Below are 20,384 nucleotides of genomic sequence, written 5' to 3' on the forward strand. Positions count from 1 at the left end.
CTGCCAGGCTGCCAGCAGGGTAGAGGAATAGAAGGGCAGCAAAATAGATCAGTGGCACAGTGGTTTCTCTACTGATGTCACCCCCCTTGACTTTATGATTTATGCGAGCTCTTCCAGTTCACAGTGACAAGCTCACAGATCTAAACAAGGGGCTCTGGCAAGAGCACAGACCTCTTTTTTATTGCTGAAGTGCAGCTCTTCCCTTGTTTTGGTTTAAGTGATATGCCTTTTGTTTTCCAGATGTGCAGTAAAATCAGAGGAGTGAAATGTGCTTTGTGAACTAAAACATGTTCATGACTAAACATTGTCTACACCGTAGACTCAAAAAGAGGCTGTTCAGCTATCCCAAAAAGTCTGTTCCAACTCAGAGACTTTGGGATGCACTTCCTATTGTCAGGTTATAAATATCTGCGAGGCTTATAACAGAAATAGTGACATGACCTTCACATAACAAGCCTAATCTAAAAGGTAATGCTCCTGAGAATGGCACTGCCCGATGAAGGACAGGTATGTGCCTTGTCTGAGTGTCCCCATCGCAAAGAGCACTGAGTACACTTCAGAGATACTCTCACCAGCTGAAGCAACACTTACATCCATGCAGATGGATGACAGACAGGTGGGGAGCTCACAACTGATGGTCTTTTTTTTTGCATTTGCTGAGTTTTATGGTTTGCTTGCAGACTGCTTCCATTTGGATGGTGGAAGCTTACTGCACTCTACTGCACTGTAGTTGCACAGAGCCAACCTCAAACGGCACTGTGGAGACAGGCAAAATTGTTTTGCACTCTGACATTGTCGGAGACATCAGAGCAACTGCCCTTGCAGAATACTGTCTGTAAGGTTAGGGGAAGTGTCGTCATCTTTAACACCACAGGGAGACCACTATCCCATCACCCTTCTCCACAGACTTGGCTGAGAAAAAAACAGTAGTATGGTATTGCTTTGCTTGGCTGGAACATAAGCAGATTGCAAAACCTCAAATGCAGACAGATGGGAAGCACCTGAGCGTTTCTGATGGCAGGAATTGTGCTTGATGCTTCCAGGAATAATAGCTAACACCTTTCTGTCTCAAATCAGATTGGTGCTCTGTTGCCTGTGCGTGCTGCTGTTGTGAATGTTGAAACAAGCTGTTAACAGCAATCTTCTTGTATTGCAGATGCGAGTGCTTGCCTGGTTACAGTGGCAAACACTGTGAAATAGATGACGATGACTGTGTGGGCCATAAGTGTCGCCATGGAGCTGTCTGCGTAGATGCAGTCAATGGCTACACCTGCGTCTGTCCTCAGGGCTTCAGGTACGTGAGAGGCACCTCCTCCTCCACACTCTCTCCCTTCTGTACACGGTATTGAGGTGCTTTCTTTAATTGCCCTCATCCTCAGAGCTTATCAGTCCCTACATTTTGTATTGATGTGTCATTCCTATGTGAATAGATAGCCCAGTGCTTCCTGTGTTGTAGCTGAAATAGATCTTAAGGAGTTAACTGAATAGACAGCATTTGCTTTGCAAACAGCAGCTTGCCTTTTGTGCAGTGCTGTGTCAGTTTGCCTGCCTGCCTGCCCCAGCCTTTCCTGGTAAAGCAGTAGGTAATGCAATCACATAAATGATATGGAGATAAGTTTTGCACATGTGAGAAAGAGCAAAGGATAATAAAATTATATATATGAACCCTCAGACCTGGCTGGGAGAAAATAAGGTTCTGAAGATGTTGTGCCAGTATCTTTGTGCCTGCTGGAGGACAGGCTCAGTACGATTTGGGCTGTAAATTTCCAGGCTCCGACAGCTGCCAATAAATCTGACTCCTGGAAATCTCACTGTCTGTCAAAGATAAGTGTGCTGCTCCAAATGGATTCACTAATCATTGCCTGAGGCTGGATACTGGTTTCCTTCCAGCTAAACTTTTCCTGTGTTTGAAATACACACATGAGACAAAGAGGAATACCTGAAAAGATCAGTCTTGACAAAGTCAAAATTACGTGAACACTTATAAATGTTTTGTTCTGCCTTGTATCTGCAACTGTCCTCATTCTTCTTGCTTTCATCCTCTCTGGGTGTTTTTTCCCTTATCAACAAACATTTTTATTGCAAAGTAGACTTTTCTGAATAGGTACTGATATATAACATGCTGTCAACCCATGGTTACACAGAATCAGACTTATTATTTATAGGATACCAGAAATGCTCTTAATTTCAAGTTCATATCTTTTTCAGTATGTTTCATCTGCTTTGATGGCCTTGGGGATCTTGCAAGTTGGTGACTGGCAAGGATAACAAAAGGCTATCCCACAGTGGAATTGTAAATGTTCTGTTATCTAATTGTTCAGAGAGAGCTGAGAAATGTGATTGCTAAGCTGTATCAGGAGTCAAGGGTAGCTCACTCCTGTTGGCAGATAGCAGTGACTGGGAGACTTCTGCTGCAAGTGCCCTGGCATGTCAGTTCTAGGCAGTGATGAACAGGAGGTGTTTGGCTTTTTCAGGGATAAGACAGAACCACAATGTTTGATAGAGGTGTGTTAAGTCAGGACACAGCTGAGCTGAACAGTAGGGATAGGTGGGAGTCTGGTCTGGGTCATTCCTGCATCCCAGGCAGCTCTTCTGGCAGCTTGGGTTGGCTGTTCTTCAGGGGGACTTCAGGGGCAGGATCTGGAGCAACCCAACTCTCTGAAATAAAGAGTTTTCATTCCACTGAAGTACTCCAAGAAGCAGCAACATCTTTCTCCACAAAGATTCTAAACTCTTCTACTAGCTTAGACAGTGCTTCATAGCCCAGGTAGGCTTGTGCGAGAAAGGTAACCCCACTGCCTTACAACTGCAGAGCCAGGAATGACTTGAGGTGTTGTGCTTGCTTTTCTTTTGTGACACTCCTCTGTGGCATCTCTAAATTTCCTGTGCAAGATGCAGGAGAGTTGAGGGTGTTTGAGGAAGAAAGCATCACAGTGGGCAGTAACAGAATGTCTGTCAAGGCAGAGAACGAGCTGAAGCCCCTAGAGTCCCCATGCAGAACAGTTCCTGCTCTTGTTTGATTTCATGTTTAAAATTCTGCTAGCAAAATATGATCTGCTCATTATTCTTCCCATGGCTCTGGCCTTTTGTGCTTTGAAGGCCTGCAGCTCTGAAAGGCTTTCTGATGTTTTTTTCCTTTCAAGATTGCAATTGCAAAGATGGTGATTGACAGAGTTCACACTTCTGATGGCGCAGGGTTATAGACTCGGCTGTTCACAGTGTGCCTCAGGTGCTGTGCTGTACAGCAAGGAGATAACTTTGCAACGCCACAAGTGTTGGTGAGGAGAGAACACGAGGATGGTCTGCAGAAGGGAACTAGGAGACCCATGGTTATGATTAATAAAGTTGGTTGGCTAAACTTCAAGAGTCATTTCCCAGCAGTGAGTTTACAGAGTGACCTCCTCCCAGGTATCGGGAGCTTATGCTATTGTCATAAATGCATAGATCTCTAGCGATTTTATGGTTGTTGCTAAGCTGTACATCAAAGCCACTTGCAGGTTGTTAAAACTTAACATCCTCATACAGCTGAACAAACGGCACTCTCTGGTAATCCTTAGCAGTGGAGCGCCTCATATGTGCAGTTACACACCTTCAATTACAGCCCCAAAAGCAGGAGCACCAACATGCACACACCTGCTTTGCCATTTTGGCATTGGCTGTTCACTGTTCATTTGTAGCTGGGTTCCATACCTTATCACTCAGCAACCTTTTGCAATTATATAATACATTTTCTTCCTGCAAAGTATTCTGTTTCCTGTACAATTTGTTTACCTCCCGTAGATGAAAACATGTTCAAGAAGTTGTGAACCCATTGGATAAAAGCTGACTTACCAAAGCTCCCCTCTAGCAATCGGCCTCACAGTAGTGCTGTCCCGATAAGTGTTGCAGTGGTAGGGAATCACTTGTTAATGCTGCTGAGCTTGATATAAAGCACTGTTCCTCCACTGTGTAAATGCTCCTGAGTTCCCCACCGGGACAGTTTGCTCAGAAACTGTCAAGAAACTCAACTGTGATTATTTAAATGAAAGAGATGGTACCAGGCAGGGGGGAGCTGGCCAAGCTATGCCAGCGAAGCTGTGCTCCACATCCCTCTGCTACAGAAATAAGTCGTATTAATAATTGATAAAACTATTTTTAATATTTAAAATAGAAAAGAAAAGGCCTCGACAGACACTTGTTCACTTGTTGCAGATGTAATGACTGGATCCCAGCAGCAGGACAGCCGCACTTGTGGAGCCACCTACTGAAAGGGTTTCAGGGCAAGGAAAGGCTGCAGAAGAGCTGTATGGGGAGTCTGGGAAATCTTTCAGAGCAGCACCAGGCACAGACACGCTGGCTTCTTGCAACATTTGCTTTCCGTTAGCGGGGGCTGTTGTGGGCTGCATGTATTTTTCATTATTATTATTTTTAACTTCCATGAGATCAGTTATAAACACTGTCTTTCCTTCTGCTTTCTAGTTTTCTCTCACAGACAAAACAAAGTGATTGGTGTTAGGCAGAGCAAACCTAATGGAGGAGCAGGGCTCCTTTCAGCTAGTCATCTATAGAACAAATTACACTTGACATCAGGTCAGTGGCGGCAGTCATCTGTGGGGTCAGCCCTTGTTTGTTCCCATTGTCGGACCTCTGAAATGTTGGCCATCTAGTTGCAAAGCTCGGCGCTGGGGAGGGAGATCACACACTTAATGAAACCAGGCTTCAGATGGGGAAGTGCCCCACACAGCCCACCTGAGTGCCTGGCTGGCAATGTGGATGCAGCACTGATGCTCTGAGCACTGTGCTCATCAGCTCTGGCTGGGTCTGGCTGCCAGGCTGGTAGGCAGCCACTGCTGTAACTAGCTTAAATTGGCAGGAATTGCTTTCTGCCTATCTGTCTTCCCCTGATGTTGCTGTTCTTTCATGTTCCCTTATTTTCTTGGAAAGGGGGATCCAAGCCACATCTTGGTGGGTCATGCCACACCCCACAGCACACCATCAGGAAGGGAATGTCTCTTAGTCTGTGGCTGGTTCGTAGTTCAGGTGTGTTCAGAAAGTAATGTTCCCAAGAACAAATCTGCTTTGAGAATCATATCAGATGAAGCAAAGAGAACCATTTCCCACATGCAGTTATTCTCCTAAACCATACTGCCTTTCCTGTTCCCATTTCCACTGCTCCCTACAGCAGGCTGAACTCTGTTCTGACCCCTATACCTCTCCAAATACTCCTTGGAGCAAAGTGAATGGGGTTTATTGATTGCCAACAGTCTTGCCTGCCAAATTACCCTTCTGAGATAAGTTGTCTAGATTAATAGATTGGCTTGTCTCTATGCAAGAATATGCTTTTTGATAGAGGATATTTACTGCTGACTGTGGTTTAGTGTTGTGTTTGGTTTTTTCCCCCCAGTTCTGTGCTGAAAGTATTAGCAGTTTGTGACTGAGCCCACTCACAGCTCCAAGCATCACCCAGGCAGGGGATAGGCAGAGCAACTGCACTGGTTTTGGTGCAGTTCAGAGTTTATTCCATCTGTATTTCATTGTGCATTTCTCTTTCTTGCGTATGATACAAAGAGAATTACCCAGAGGCAGACCAGAGGGCAGCGTGGGTTGTGAGAACAGGGGCAGGGAGAGGGTTGGACGCTTATGCCATGCCAACAGTTCTTTGGATAGGGCCATGGAACTCTGCAAAACTTACATCAGAAGATATAAAAAGGAAAGCAGCCATCTCCAATTCCTTCTGTTTCAGAAGCAGCAGGTCCCTATGGCTAAGCAAGATTGCTGTTTTATTTGCTGTTCTTGCACATCTAGTATTGGTACTACGTACTGTGGGATTACGGTTTAGGTTTCTGTTCTTATAGTATCTAGGAAGATTGCCTAGAAATTCACTGAGCTTCCACATCTCACCTGCTTTACTGGAGAGAAGTGAGGTTTTTGGCACCTTCTGCTTTGTTTTTCTAAGAGTGCTATTATTCCACAAAGTGCTCCCTTGAATGGCAGGAAATTCCTAGTGGGACAAGTGGGATTTCACTGCTCCAAGACTGAGCTGAGGGGTTATTCACTGCAGGAATGTGTCTGCCACAATCCTCTCCTGGAAAGCTGCCTGTCCCACTACTATGGAGCGTGGAGAGCCGGAGCCCGCAGCCACCCCGCGCCGCCCCCAGCACCTCCTGACGCGCTCTCCCTGCTCCCCAGGCAGCGATTTTTCATCATTTTGTTGTCTGCACGTTTTCAAGCAGTCACAGAACTCAATGCGAAGAGTTTATGTCCTCTCAACAATACAAAATGGATTTGTTGGGTTTGGAAGGCGCCTTGTAAGGAGAAATGTCGGGGCGCTCCACGAGTGCAGGGTATGTGTGCTGCCAGCCTGGCCGCACTGCGGGGCCCGCAGGCTGTGGCAGCCCAGTGGCTGTACTGGGCAGAGGTTCCCCATTACTTCCTGCAGTTCAGTCTGATGCATGATATCACCATGAAAGATGACTGCAGCTTTTTACATTTTTTCCCTTTTCCCCGCTCCTCCTATGCTGATGTCAATATTTAACTGCAGCCGAGTCATTCCAGTCTGTTGTAGAAAGCAAATAACCTGTGAAGTGCACAGCCTGGGGATGGAGCCAGCGCTGCTCCGGGAGCCCCGGAGCTCAGAAGCTACTATATGTGGGTTTGGCTTGTATCGTAATGATACAGCCTCTTGTATCATTAAGACCAAACCGTAGCACTTTCCTCCAGGTCTGAATTCATCTTGTGTTCACAAGTGCTCAGACTGGGCACTTGGCTTTCCTACCTCCGACTCTGGGAGGTCCTTTCCTTTTCATTTTTCTGGTCTGCAATGTAGCCAACCACAAACTCAGCTAAAATAAAGTTAATAATCCCACTGCTGTCAGAAACAGCCAATGCAGGGAAACTGCCCAGAGAGCAGCGCAGTATGAGTGCCTCTGAGAATTTTTAGCTATTGCCCATCTGTTGATTTTGTGCTCTCTGGTATACAGTAAAGCAAGAGAGGAGACTGTATGAGACACTAAAAATAGAGGATTTCCCTTTGTGTGCCACTTACGACACCAGCAATAGACTCAAGTCACAAAGCCTAGGACAGGGATTTTTGGCTGAGGAGTGCTGCACATTTTGGATAGCAGGGAGAGCAGGTGGGCTGAGCTCAGACTTGGGTTTAAATGGCTCTGTTTTTGTGGGAACATCTGCACAGCACAGTGCGGTATGGAAGCTATTTGAGACAGACTGCTGTACCTTGCAGAGCTAGATAACCAGTGCAAAGTGCAGAACGAATTGTTTTCAGTATTTGAATTGGCTCATACAAACCCAGCATGGGGATTTCTGTACAGCATGATGCAGTACAGCTCTCACAGTAAAGCTGGCACATGGCAGCTGAATCTTGGAGTCATTATACCACAGTAGTATTGTAATGTCAGCATCTGAAAATGCTTTCTTCCATACAAAAAGTTGGGATAAATGAGGCTGCTATTTCTTCACTTAACTCTCTACAGTGGACTTTTCTGTGAAACTCCTCCACCGATGGTTCTGCTCCAGACGAGCCCATGTGATAACTACGAGTGCCAGAACGGGGCCCAGTGCATCGTCGCACACCAGGAGCCCGTCTGCCGCTGTCTTGCTGGCTTTGCTGGGCAAAAGTGTGAGAAGCTCATCACGGTGAACTTTGTTGGGAAGGATTCCTATGTGGAGTTGCCATCAGCAAAAATTCGCCCTCAGGCAAACATTTCCCTTCAGGTATGTCATGCAGACTATCTGTTGCTGGTGCTTTTCTGAGAAATAACGTTATCTACATCCACAAGGCACGACAGCTGAAGGCTGCTCAGTTCTCCCCTGACTCTCAAAATTTCCCATTTGAATGCAGCAGGACTTGCTAATAACTTGAGTTGACCCTCTTCATATTCACAGAAAGTATGTGATCTTGGTGAAATTCGTTGCAATTGAAGGTGATTTTCTAAAATACCAGTTTATTGAGAAATACATTGATTTGTGTATCACCAAAAATACAGCTACAGTCCATCAGTAGGGTTCAAATATATTGCAGCTTTCACTTGAAAACTCTTGCTCATTTGAGACAAGGGAGCCTTCCAACATGTTTGTGTATGAACCCACTCATTGTCACCAAGACATTTCTGTGCTTCATGATTCTTGCTTTCATTGTTTCTCATATATGTGCTCTATTAAATCACATTTGAATTGCATATATGATTTAGTTGTGATTTTTAATATAGGTTTATTGTTTCCATTTTAATCATTCTCAAGAAACCTTACCTGGTTACGAATGTTTTGCAGGTAGCAACAGACAAGGACAATGGCATCTTGTTGTACAAAGGAGACAACGATCCTTTGGCTCTGGAGTTGTACCAAGGACATGTGAGGCTCATCTATGACACACTGAATTCTCCACCTACCACAGTATATAGGTAAGAATAGTTCCATGTAATCTGTTTCTCTGATATTGATATTGAGCATTAACTTTCTGTACTGGGACAGAGCAGTAACTATGCAGGGGCAGGATGAGAGCATTTCAAAATAGGAGAAGAGCTGAATTCCTCTACAAGGAAATGTTTTTAGAAGATCTCTTAACTGTATCAGTAGTAACCATGCAAACCATGAGAGAACACAATTTACATAGGTAGATTATAGAGCATTTTCACTTTCAGACACTTGACTTCTGGGGATGCCAAATTCAGATTTTTTATTTACTAGTCATGAGAAAAAAAAACAAGTGTAAAAGCAAAGCCCACGCACCAAGGGAAAGAGAGGCATGCTACTCAAGTCTTCCAGTGTACCTTTCAGCAGATCTCTCCCTGCATTAACTGTCTTCTGATTATTTTTTAGCTGTGATGCTCCAGTTTATTCTGTGTAAATGTGTCCACACAAAGCCCATTTAGGTTCATTGCAGTTCCTTTGCAGTGTGCATGCAGAAGAGGTGGATTTCTTAGTCTGCCTCGCTCTCTGGGGAAGAGCATTCTATTAGAGTGACTATATGGGTGGCACTAAGACTGACCATGATTTGCCCTGTACTTCTACTGAAAAGTTTTCTCAGCACTTGATAAAGCTTCCTTCTACCTGAGCATGGTAGCTGTGCAGAGTTTTCTTTAAGGAGAGCAGTGATATATTTAAGAAAACAAAAGAATTCTTTATAATAACAAGTTGGATAATCCCAATGCAGGAATGTCATCAGAAGGAGCAATGGCTTGTCCGCTGTAGGAATGGAGAAAGTGGTTTCTTAGTGACTTTGACTGGCTGGACAGGTGTGAAAAATTTCCCTATGTGTGGCTGCTAATCCTAATTGATTTCATGTTAGAGCAAAGCCAAAGTTGTTAAACAGTTTTACACCACTAATTAGAACATAGAAAAGCTTATTGTGTGTGGGCAGCACATGAGGTGACAGACCAGTGTGGATGCTTGCTCTCTGTTGTCACGGGCAGAGTGGTGCAGTGACAAGAGCTGTTGCCACCATCAACGACGCCTTACAGATCTGCTGCCTTCTGGCAAAGCTCCCAGAGATGGCAAGTGGCAGTGTCCTCATTATTACTGCGCCCTTCATATTGATCAAGGAGGAGGTCTCCATTCAGACTGACACCTCATTAACATAAGATTAATGGCCTGTTCACTGCATTTTGTACTGTGTGATCTGTTGAGATGGGAAAGTAGCTGCTTAATACGATGCCCTTTCCGAAATGTCACTCTAATCTTTTATTAGATGAAGGACTGGAGCAAAATGGGATTAGCATGGAGCTTGATGGGAAAAGATTAGGTCGATTGAGAAAAACTACAGCCAAAGAATGTCAAGAAGGGCCTCTAAATAGATTAAGAGACTTGTTTTCCTTAAGGACTGAGGAAGCAGGAGGAAAGCTGCTTCTCCCTTGGGACTTAAGGGTAGAAGGTGTGAATGGATCTGGTTTGACCTCCCTGCATATCCTGTTTGACTTTTAGCTAAGGGCATAAGCTGTGTTTGACTACATAACTTCCAGCTTGGCCTTGTGTTTTCACAGGAAAACCCCAAGAATTGGAAAGTCCCGTATTTCTTTTAGCAGCTTGGACAATGGGCAGTCATTTCCATTATTCAGGCATTAGCCATCATTTCTAAGTTGAGTTTCACTAATTCCTTCTGGAGGTTTTAGAGGCCAAAATATCTGGTACTGGCTTTCATGAGTTCATCTGTACTTTTAATTGCATGGAACTGAAATGAATATGTGATTCTGTGTGGTGCAGTTTATCTAAATCTTTGGAACCAAGCACCTCTTCTCTGCAACTTTTACATTTACTCCTTTTTTTTTTTTTTTTTTCATTAAAAATAAGGTTCCCAGGAGAATCAGAAACTTTTAAATCTTAGTCTCAGCATTGCTAATACTGTTTGCCTTCTCTATTACCTGCACCTTGCTCTCGTGTTTAGATGCCATATCAAAATCTCATCCTCAGCAAAAGTGGACTGATTGTCTTCGAAGTTTGCTGAAAGACAATTAGATTCATTTTCTCAGGCAATATCAGGAGCTGCTGTTCTCCAAAGGGATCCACTCACCAGAATAGATGAGCAGTGCTTTGGCTGTTGCTTGCCTCAGAAGCGTGTGCCAAAAGAGTTAAAATACTGACTGGTGGGAACTGTGCCAGTTAACAGCTGCAGGAAATCTGCTGACTGACCTGGTCCAGTGTTGTAACTGAGCTGTTTTACTTGGTTAGTTCAGGTACTCCTGCGATGGGGTGTGGGAAGTCACTGGCAAGCCACGTTATCTGTAATTCTACATCAGGGTCTCCACTATGAGATTTATTAATAGTACTTAAGAACAGTAAAATTAGCAAAGCACTTGGCTAATTCGCATGATATCCTGTAGGGATAAGATTAAAACCTGTTACCAGATGGGTTTGGTAGCTAGCAGCAAGTACAGCATGTGTGGTGGCAGTTCTCAGTAGGGTACAGTGAGGTATGCAGGAAGGATGATGTACACGATAGGACATTGCCATGGTGCAGTTCAGCACCATGTGCTCTGAACTTACCTGCTGTAGTATATTCTGCAGTTGGCCTTCCTTTCCGAATTATCCTGAGAAAATGTTTGAGGACAGGAATGTGACATAATGGTATATTCCTGGTGTGCCAAGAAGCAGTTGATGTTACCTGCTTTGTGAGGACCGGCTCCCTCTGGCTTTTGGAGCAGACCAGTTCCTGTGTCTTAGTTGCTCTTTTGAGCAAATTTAAATAGAACTACAGGACAAAGTTAGTCTGGAAAAGCCCAGGTTTAATTTGCTCTGCGTTGAGATTTACTTTACATATATTATTCATGTTATGCTTGGATGGAAAGGTTACAGTTGACATTGGACTTTTAGCATAGCAGTATAGCAAAAAGTTGGAAGAGACCTTCAGAGATTTTCTACTGCAAGCGCCTGACCTCTTGAGGGCTAACCAAATGTTAAAGCACATTATTGAGAACTGTCCAAGACTTCTTGAACACTGACAGGCATGGGAGATCAACTACCTCACAAGGAAGCCTGCTCCAGTGTTTGACCACTCTCGTGTAAAAAAAAAATTCATTATATCTAGTCTGAACATCCCCTGGCACAGCTCTGTGCCATCCCTGTGCATCCTATCAGCAGCAGTCATTCTTTCACTCTAGTCAGAATAAAGGTCAGCAAATGTCCAATGGGAAGGTTTACCTAAAATACATTCTCATTTATCAAGTCAGAAAGAAATACAAGTTCATGCATGACTATGCAGTGATTGAAAGTGCCCTTTTAAAAGGAAACCTGACTGCTCTGTTACAGGAAGTCCTCACTTGTAAGCTGTGTAATAAGGGCTTCCTAAAGCTCATAGCAAACACGTTATAGAAGATCCATTTTTAAAGTAGGATTTCTACTTGTTGTTTCTTTTATTCTATTTAATCACTCTATATATAACGAATTATCAAAAACCATGCATTTTGGTACTTTTAGTTTTCAGTCATTGAAATAAGTATCTTCCTATCTTCTATCAGCTTCCTGTTTTCAGTCTCTTTTGCTACAACTGTTCCTTGAACCAAAACCAAAACCTTACCTGCAATGTTTTTTTCCACTGTAGGTTTTATGCTGTCACACTATCGCATCGATTTGAATGCTAAATTGATCCTTCCTAATAGAAATGGGAAATAGAAATTTGACAGAAACTACCAAATCCCTCCAGAGTTCCCAGATTGCTGTGTTGCATACAGACTGTTGTAACTGCTAAACGGAGAGATGCGGATATCTTTGGTGTAAAATCATGTTTTCATGCAGGCTTCCTGACAGCAGTGAAAAAGGAGGCAATCAGGAAGACACCAGAATTAATTGTGTTTGCCTTTCTGCAGAGCCTACGCCCAAATTACATTACATTTCTCTGTAGAAGTATCCTTGCATAGTCTGTTTTCAAAAATGCTATATCACGAGAAATATTTCTTACAGATTGTATCATGCTGTTCTCATGGTCTGGCTAATTCCTACGTAGCATAGATGGATGTTCTTGTGGTTAGAGCACAAAGCCTGAAGTCAAGGGAGTTTACTGTATCTGCCTCATACATGATCATGTGGGATGACAAATTAAATCTGTTTCTTCGTGCACAGAAAGTACAGAAATGGGCAGAAGTGTTTCAGAAATGTGCTGTGTGTCCCCAGGGGACGAGATTCTGTCTCCAGCAGGCTGTGGCTGAGGTTCCTAGCCCAGTACCTGCCACCTGCCTACTCTTTTCCACATCAGCTGGCCTCTGCAGGCAGCAGCTCGCCGCCCTGTGCCAGGTCCCTGACCATACCACCCCAAAGAGCCGAATTGGGATTCTGACTCAATGATTTTGGCCCCGTATTCGGATTTCATAGGCTTCTCCTCCGCTCTGCTGGTGCTGAGGTTGAACAATTACCTCAGTGATGGAAGAGCTTCCACATCGACCAAAGAAGGGGGAGATGGGATTTTTCTGTAATCACCTCTCCTTAGCTGCAGTCACTTATCTGCAAAGAAGCCTTGGAGGCTTCACCATTAATACACTGCCTTCTGGGGAGGAATGTGCTGGAGGAGTGAAAGCATTAATTCTTCTTTGAATCATTATTAGAGCTTGTCAACCCCCCCTCCCTTCTTTTTTTTTACCAAAAGTCTCTGCAGAGCTCACTGTGTGATGGTCCTTTTCTTCCCAATGCCTTCACAATCTGCAGCTTGTGCTATGCCTGTCCCTCGTGGGATCCCTTTTTGATATTTCTGGATGGTCTCTAAACAGACTGTTTTTCAGAGATCTCTATGAGGCATTACTGAGCTCTTAATAATCGTGGATATTTGCAATTCATTTTATTCTTTCTATCACACACCTTATTTTTCTCATGTGCTCCTTAGGGATTTTTCATCAAACGTAATGAACGAGACCTGCATTAACCTCAGACCTGCACAGCAAACGTTGTAAAATTTGAATGTAATATACATTTTGCATGAGCCGAGGCAAAGGACAGATGAATTCTTATTTGCCTTTATAAAGGACTCTGGTGTATCTGAGCAGGACAAAAAAGACAAGTGTTTTTCTTGGTGGATTTCTATAGTTTTCTGTGTATTTTTGTGTAGTAGGACAAAGAAGATGTAAGGCCAAGATCTTTAAATATCATCCAACTTTTATCATTTGGTTCAGGATCAAATATTTGCTTTCATGAAGTTCAGAAACTTTCTTCTGCTGAAATGAAGCTTAAAAAGAGTAAAGTTTTTTCCTCCAGGCTGCCTGGTGGCTTAGCAGTCAAATCTTATTAAACTGAACTAATTTGTTTTCTTTCTAAAATCTCAGCTATCTTGCGAGAATGATAGGATTTCTCTTCTGTCTCTCCTCCTGCCTCCCTCCTTCTCTTCATCGTAATACCATAGGACAGTTGGACTGGATGATCTTGTAGGTCTCTTCCAACCTTGGTGATTCCATGATTGCAGTACCCAGGAACACTGTGCTGTGGACCCACAGTTTAATTTCTTAACCATACACATAAGGTGGGTTCGGTGTGGGATGTTTTGTCAGCACCAGCACTGCTGCACTGCCAGAACCGAGGCTGAGGCAGAGGCAGGCTTGTTCATGTCTTCCCCTCAGCTCTCCCTGTTGAACTTGGGCAAAATTGAGTCTGTAAAGGGAAGAAACACAGTAGGTGCTCCTATGCCACTGAGGGTTTCGTGCCATTTGAAGTAATTATTTAAATTAACCTGTATTGCAACTACTGGAAGTCAAAGCAGAGATGTTCTTTGTACCTTTTTGCTCAGCAGCCTTTTAGTATGGGCTGTGCAAAACAGGACTGCAGCGCACACATGGATATGTGAGTTTGTCGTCATAATGCTGATTTCTTTCAGCGTATAATAATAAAAACATAAGGAAGTCAGCAAGATGCCAGAATTAATCCCAGGAAGAGATGAGAGGTGACAGGATAAGGGTGGTTCAGAACTAAACAAAAAGTGGGAGAAATCTGAAAGGAATCAACATGTTAAAACAGCCTCTTGCTGGAGTCCATTCTGCAGCACGCTGCCCTCACACAGCTCCTCACACTCCTCACTGTCATGGACACTTCAGAGGATTAGGCCCAAAGATGGGAAGCAAATCCCTCACAGTTCTGACTTGTCGCTCAGCAGCAGAGAATATCGATCGTCTTTTCTAAGTGTTTTTAAGAGCATCGAGTTTGCTCCTGGAAGCTCTAGGAGGAGCTCAGCACCTTGGGAGTACTTGGAAGATTTTGGACTGGAGGAGTCCTGGCTTTATGTGATAATGAATGGTGATGCCCAAAATCGTTTTCTAAAGCGACTTGACTGTGACTAGAATTGATAGTATAGTTTATCACTGAAAGAAAATAGCTGCTGCAGATGTGGAAACCCACATTATAAATGAAGCTACTTTGTTAAAGTAGCTGGGCTGACTTTAGTCAGTTCAGTTCAAGCCTTAATACTACCCAGCCAAACTAAAAGTAATAATGAAATGAGAACTACTTCCACTCTCTGTGACGACTTGATTCAGTCAGTGGTATGTCTGTAACGTGATTCATCTAGAGAGAGCATCAGTGAAACCGTAACGCTGCTCTTGGCAACTCCTGAGCTCCTGTAAACCAGTGATGGTGTTGGTCCACCTGAGCACTCACTGTGGTTTCTCCATGTTGGGCACCTGCTCTCGTGCTGAGCTGTTTCCAGCAAGTAGCTTGGAGAAAAGCATGCAAAGGTATTTACAGAATATGCTGAGTTGGAAGGGACGCACATTGCCCGTGGAGTGCAGCCGCTGCCTCCACACAGGACAGCCCAAACCCAACATCTGCTCCTGAGCTGCAGCAGCTCGGGGCTGTGCCCACTGCCTTGGGAGCTGTGCTGTGCCCACCGCCCTCTGGGGCAGAGCCTTTCCCTCCCCTGACAGCCCCATGCCGTTCCCTGGGCCCCGTTGCTGTCACACAGAGCAGAGCTCAGCACTGCCTTTTGCTCCCTGACCCTTCCACATCTTCACAGCCCCCCTTGGGCTGCTCTCTAGTAGCTGTATGTCCTTGTGTCGTGGCACTCAGACTGCACGCAGTGCTCCAGGTGAGGACGCTCCAGCACAGAGCAGAGCAGGAAGGTATTTTCTTACTGTCCCACAGGCCGTCAGTCCGGTGTGTGTTGCCAGCATTGATTAATACTGATCACTTCAGAGGAAAGTTGAAGTATCCTCATAACAGATGGTGCTGGAACAAACCTGGTCGTAGTCAAAGTAACTTCAGAAACTTCCTATCCACTAGTGGCTGCCTCCTGTCTTGAATTGTGAGGGTTTTGCCTTGCAACAAAAAATGTAGCAAGCTAATATAACGTTTATTTCGTTCTGCCTATAAATTTCTTGTAAACATGACGAGTAAAATGAAATGTATGTGTGCACCATGTGTGATAGCTGTGTATGCTGCTGATTCCAAGCACCAGGCTCTGGATTCAATACACAGTCTCTGCTGGAAGACGTGCATGCAGAACTGGCACTGAGGATGGTCACGGAGGTGCAGCACAGTTCTGTGCACAATTATTTCACTGCTTCTTCCCAGTATAGAAATGTGTCCTCCAGCTTTGCCAGCATGCCCCAGTGCTGCTAGAAAAGGAAAGCAAAGCAACTGCCATTCTCGGTGTCAGATAGCAATGGATTTTGTTTACTGTAGTGGAAGATGTGTACAGCTGTAGGTATGATGCCATAGATGGGATGGAAACAATTTCATTTCCTGACTGTTGTCAGGTTTCTGAATAGACAGTTTTTTTCTTCGGGCTTAGCCTTGGAGTTCAGATTAAAAAACTGGTTCTCAGTCATTCAAATTGGAAACACTTTTACTTGTATTCTGTAGTGTCCCTGGACTTTGATGCTAAATGGCAGATACTTCGATATTTTCCAGAGCTGAAAAGAGGATAGATGGTGTAAAGCGTCCTGTCAGACAAAATGACTTTGTGAAGACTCTTGATGGGTTTCCTCATCAGAAACAGAGCCGTGATAACCAGCAGAATGTCAGAGCTGCTGCCAGCAGCACATGGCCCTGGCGCTCCGGAGAAGCTCCAGCACCTGTTTGGTGCCAGGTCCTGGCAGCGGGCAGGGCTGCCACAGCCACATGTGTGAGATGCCTCTTGCCAAGGGAGATGGTGCTGGGTGCTGGGACTGGCCCTGCTGCTCTTTTTTAAGGGTAAATGATTTAATGAGTCCCACTGGCATTGCAAAATCTATATGTGACCATTTTTACACTCGGTGCTTACTGGGCTTGTTATTTTACATGAGGCATGTTACAGCACAGATACCGAGAAGCAGCAGCTCGTTGCACTGCAGTGCACTGTGTGCCATGATGCAGAAACTGTTGTGGCAGAGCCGGATGGGCAGGCATTAGCACTGCGACCCCAACCAGGGGGGCCTCAGACTTGCAGGGTTCACTCAAGCTATTTCTATTGCTCTTGCGTTTGCGTTTACCAAATTCTCAGCTGGCAGAATGAAGCATTCAGCTCTGCAGCAACAATGTGATCCTGCAGGAGACTGGTGCAGGCTTCGGCTCTGCAACAGAAGAGTTGGAGGGATGTGTCGGCCCCTCTGCCCACAACAGGGACACGGTGAGAATTTACTGCAAACAGGGAGTGCTTACATTGGCCATGAATCTGCCCCTTTAATGAATAATCTACGGAAAGGGGTCAGGATTGTGTTAATTGCGTGTTGCAGGAGTATAAAAAGGGTCCTTGCCTTTCCCTTAGAAGGTCTGCAATACAGTAACTTTCACTGCTGGCAGGGGTGCTGCAGGAGTGGAATTATGACTGGAAATTAGATATGCATAGCCTGGCCAAATGATCATTAAGGGAGATACGGTAATCAGCTGCCAGTGTTTAAGGGCTGTAAACACCAGGAGGAGAAAGATGGCTTATTTGGGTGGTCTGCAGAGTTATAAGTGAGAGAAAAGGTATAAAGCCAAGCACATGAGCATGGAGGTAGCAAGGCAAAATCTTAACCATTGAGTGCTCTCAGTTTAGGAGACCTAACACCCGAGTCATGTAGGTTGAACATAACAAAAGGGAGTATGTTTTAAGCTGGAAGTGGACTCGAGTGCTTTAATACATGCCTTTCACCTCTTATTTCCCCGGACTTGTGTTTCATTAGCATTTTTCGTGCTTTCTTCTCAACATGTGGTTTTTATTTGGCTTCCGGAGGTGATAGTGCTTGAAGGGATGTGTTATTGTAAAAGTAGCACAAGCACTACTCAATTATGGTTTTGCCATTGTTGCCATGGAGTTTAAATCTGTTCTAAGCTGGGGACCGATTACAACAGGAACCAAGGGCAGGAGGTAGCTGTAGCTTGGAAAGGTGAAAGCCTATCAACACTGGCATGTGAAGTCATCCCAGCGCAGGAGCATCGCAGCTCCCATATCATTAGTGTCCCCATGTATTCCCCTGCAGCTCTACCAGCTGTTGCTTGATTTTAGTGCCTGTTCCTCCCACGTGCTGAGTGCTCGTTGAGCTCCCCTGGACAGATCTTTCTGGTTATTCCCTTCTGCTTGGGATGTTTTCAAGGACTGCCCAAGTTCAGTGTTCCCCGTGGCCGTCACTCCCCAGTCACCGTCTTCTTGTTTGCTTTGTTCTGTGCTTCAGATGAGGCGTGTCCCCATTAAGACTGAGGTCAGGAAAATCTGGAGACTGTAGCTAATGAATTGATGTTCTCATTTGCATAATTGATGGTTACGCATTTCCTTGGTGACATGGTTTGCTGTGATACTTGGAGCTATTTTTGTTTTGACTTCTCTGCCCTGCAGCTTCTGCTGCCTGCACTGAAGGTGCATTACATGTCAGGAAAGAAGGAACCCCAAAGCCCAAACTTCACAAGCTGAACACTTCAGTCCTTTAATGCATTTCTGCTCACTGGCATATTTACAGTGGCTCAGCTGTAAACCTCTTGTGTGTTAGAGCAGGGGGAGTCGTGTTGGTAACATCTGTGCGTGCTTGGGTGCTGGAGGAGAGGAGAAAGAAAATGGGGGAGAAAGAAGAGAAATATATGAAAGATGAGTGAGAATCGGGTCTTATATAAACTCCCTGAGGATTTCTATTTAATACGCCTTTTCCCCTTCACTTCCTCACGTTCTGAAGTCCGAGCCCTGGTGGAGGCCGTGTCCCTGTCTGTGTGTGCCGTGCCGTACAGTGCACGCAGCCCATCTTGCTGCAGTCACTGCGCTATGAAATGCTGATGGCCCTCACAGAGCCCTCTCCGGTGCTCCCTTCCCCAGGGGTGCAGCCCCGAGCTCCCACCTGGGCACAGCTACCCGGGCAGCGGAAACTGAAAGCCACGGCCGGGGGCTGAAATTGCAGATCTGATTTCCTCCTGCGGGCCCTTCCTCACTGACTCGTACCAGCACCGGCCTCAGGCCGTCTCACTCCCCCGTCAGACGCCTCGAGGAGCGCTCGCCTGTCTCCAGCGGCCGGGCGCAGCACCGCGCGGTGCTCAGCCCGAGTGCTGCCGGACCGCAGCTCCCAGCGCGGGTCTCTCAGGGCTGAGCCCAGCGATTTGGTGCGCGTGGGGAAAAGAGCAAAGTGCGGACTCCTAGAGAAAGTAGCAGCGCGGTTCTGAGAGGCGGACAAACAGCGACAAACTCCCCGAGCAGCGCCGCGAGGCCGCCCGGCCCGAGCCGTCACGGAGCAGCGCGAGGCCGAGCGCGTTCCGCGGGGCTGCGGCGCCCCCTCGTGGCGCCCTCACGAGGCCGCGTTGGCGGCGATCCCCGCGGGCCGCCGCTGAAGGAGGAGCGCTGTGCGCCCACCCGACTCCCGACGAGAATTCGGTTAAGATTGAAAGGGAAGCCTTAAGATTGAAAGGGAAGCCTTGCGGAGAGCTGGGTCGGGCAGAAGCCTCCGGTAAAAGATCCGAGCGCTGCGAGTTTGCGCTGCGAGCAGCGTGTGGGGCTCTGCTCTGCGCCTGTGGCTTTCTGCCCTTCATCTGCGGCCAAGCCACTGTCTCCGGCGGTCCCAGACGGCTAAGCGGGGCTCTGAGCTGAAGTCAGAACGGAGCAGCACTCACCCACGTGTGCCCACGCGTACCCAGAGGTGGGGACACGCTCCGTCCCAGCGAGTTTGCTGCCCGCACGTGCTGAGAGGCGCAGCTCCACGCGGGGCGGGCGCTGCCCCCCCAGGACACGCAGCCGTCTGTTTGCCTCTTGCCGGGGCCCTCCGCACAGTCTGGGAGAAGCACTCCCTGCGGAGCGGTTGATGAATGCCTGTGAAATCCTGACCCGGGGAGCAGGGAGCGCTGCCAGATGTGATAGCGCTGTCCTCTGACAAATGGCCGCGGCGTGGCCCTGCTCACATAGCGGCACAGCTCTGTGTTGGCCCCGCACACCCATCCTGCAGCCATCCGTCCCAACCAGGACGTGTCCTGCAGCCGTTCATCCCATCTGGGGCTCAAATGTCATAGCGCAGCTTTGGGCTGTTCTGCCTTTCATTGGCACTGCTGCTTAAAGTAGCAGTTGTCAATGTGTGCTTCCACGTGTCCAGCACCTTTCAGCTGCGCTGAAAGTCCCAGCGCTTCGTACACGTGAATTAAGTATTGCAACACAGCAGTGAGGCATGCAGGGAGTGCATGGGATCATCCAGTCAGCGCTGCTATTACACAGCTGTTCCTTGTAACATGGCAGATATTTGCCACATTCTTAGCAGAATTCAGGAATATCTGAATAGCAAGCTCAGGCCAGCTGGTTTCAAACGTACTGGAGCTGTCAGTCCATAGAGCAGTGCCAGAGGGGTGGGCCCCAGCACGCCCAGGTGTGTTCTGCGGGGTATGCAGCCTGTGGCAGTGCATCCATGTATGTCCTTGGCTCTTCCCTCTACCCATGCCACTGCTCCCTTACATGTCGGTATGCAGGACGGGACCCTAAGGACAGACAGCAGCACGTCAGATAGGTTGGGAGGTGGACAGATCTCCAGGGTGATTCCTCTTTAGAGGCGGGTCACTCCTAAGTG

At 46.2% G+C, this 20,384-nt stretch overlaps 1 protein-coding gene across 6 annotated transcripts in view; it reads left to right on the top strand.

The window, feature by feature from the left end:
* Positions 1 to 20,384, top strand: part of SLIT3 (slit guidance ligand 3) — a 526,297-nt gene that overhangs the window by 495,456 nt on the left and 10,457 nt on the right. For all 6 annotated transcript variants that reach the window (XM_040646811.1, XM_040646810.1, XM_015293584.4 and 3 more), the window contains 3 exons: positions 1,157 to 1,294; positions 7,470 to 7,710; positions 8,266 to 8,396. In XM_040646811.1, coding sequence (XP_040502745.1) covers positions 1,157 to 1,294; positions 7,470 to 7,710; positions 8,266 to 8,396 — 510 coding nt within the window. The remainder of the gene's footprint in view (positions 1 to 1,156; positions 1,295 to 7,469; positions 7,711 to 8,265; positions 8,397 to 20,384) is intronic.

Source organism: Gallus gallus, chromosome 13 (genome assembly GCF_016699485.2).
Source record: "Gallus gallus isolate bGalGal1 chromosome 13, bGalGal1.mat.broiler.GRCg7b, whole genome shotgun sequence".
Taxonomy (NCBI): Eukaryota; Metazoa; Chordata; class Aves; order Galliformes; family Phasianidae; genus Gallus; species Gallus gallus.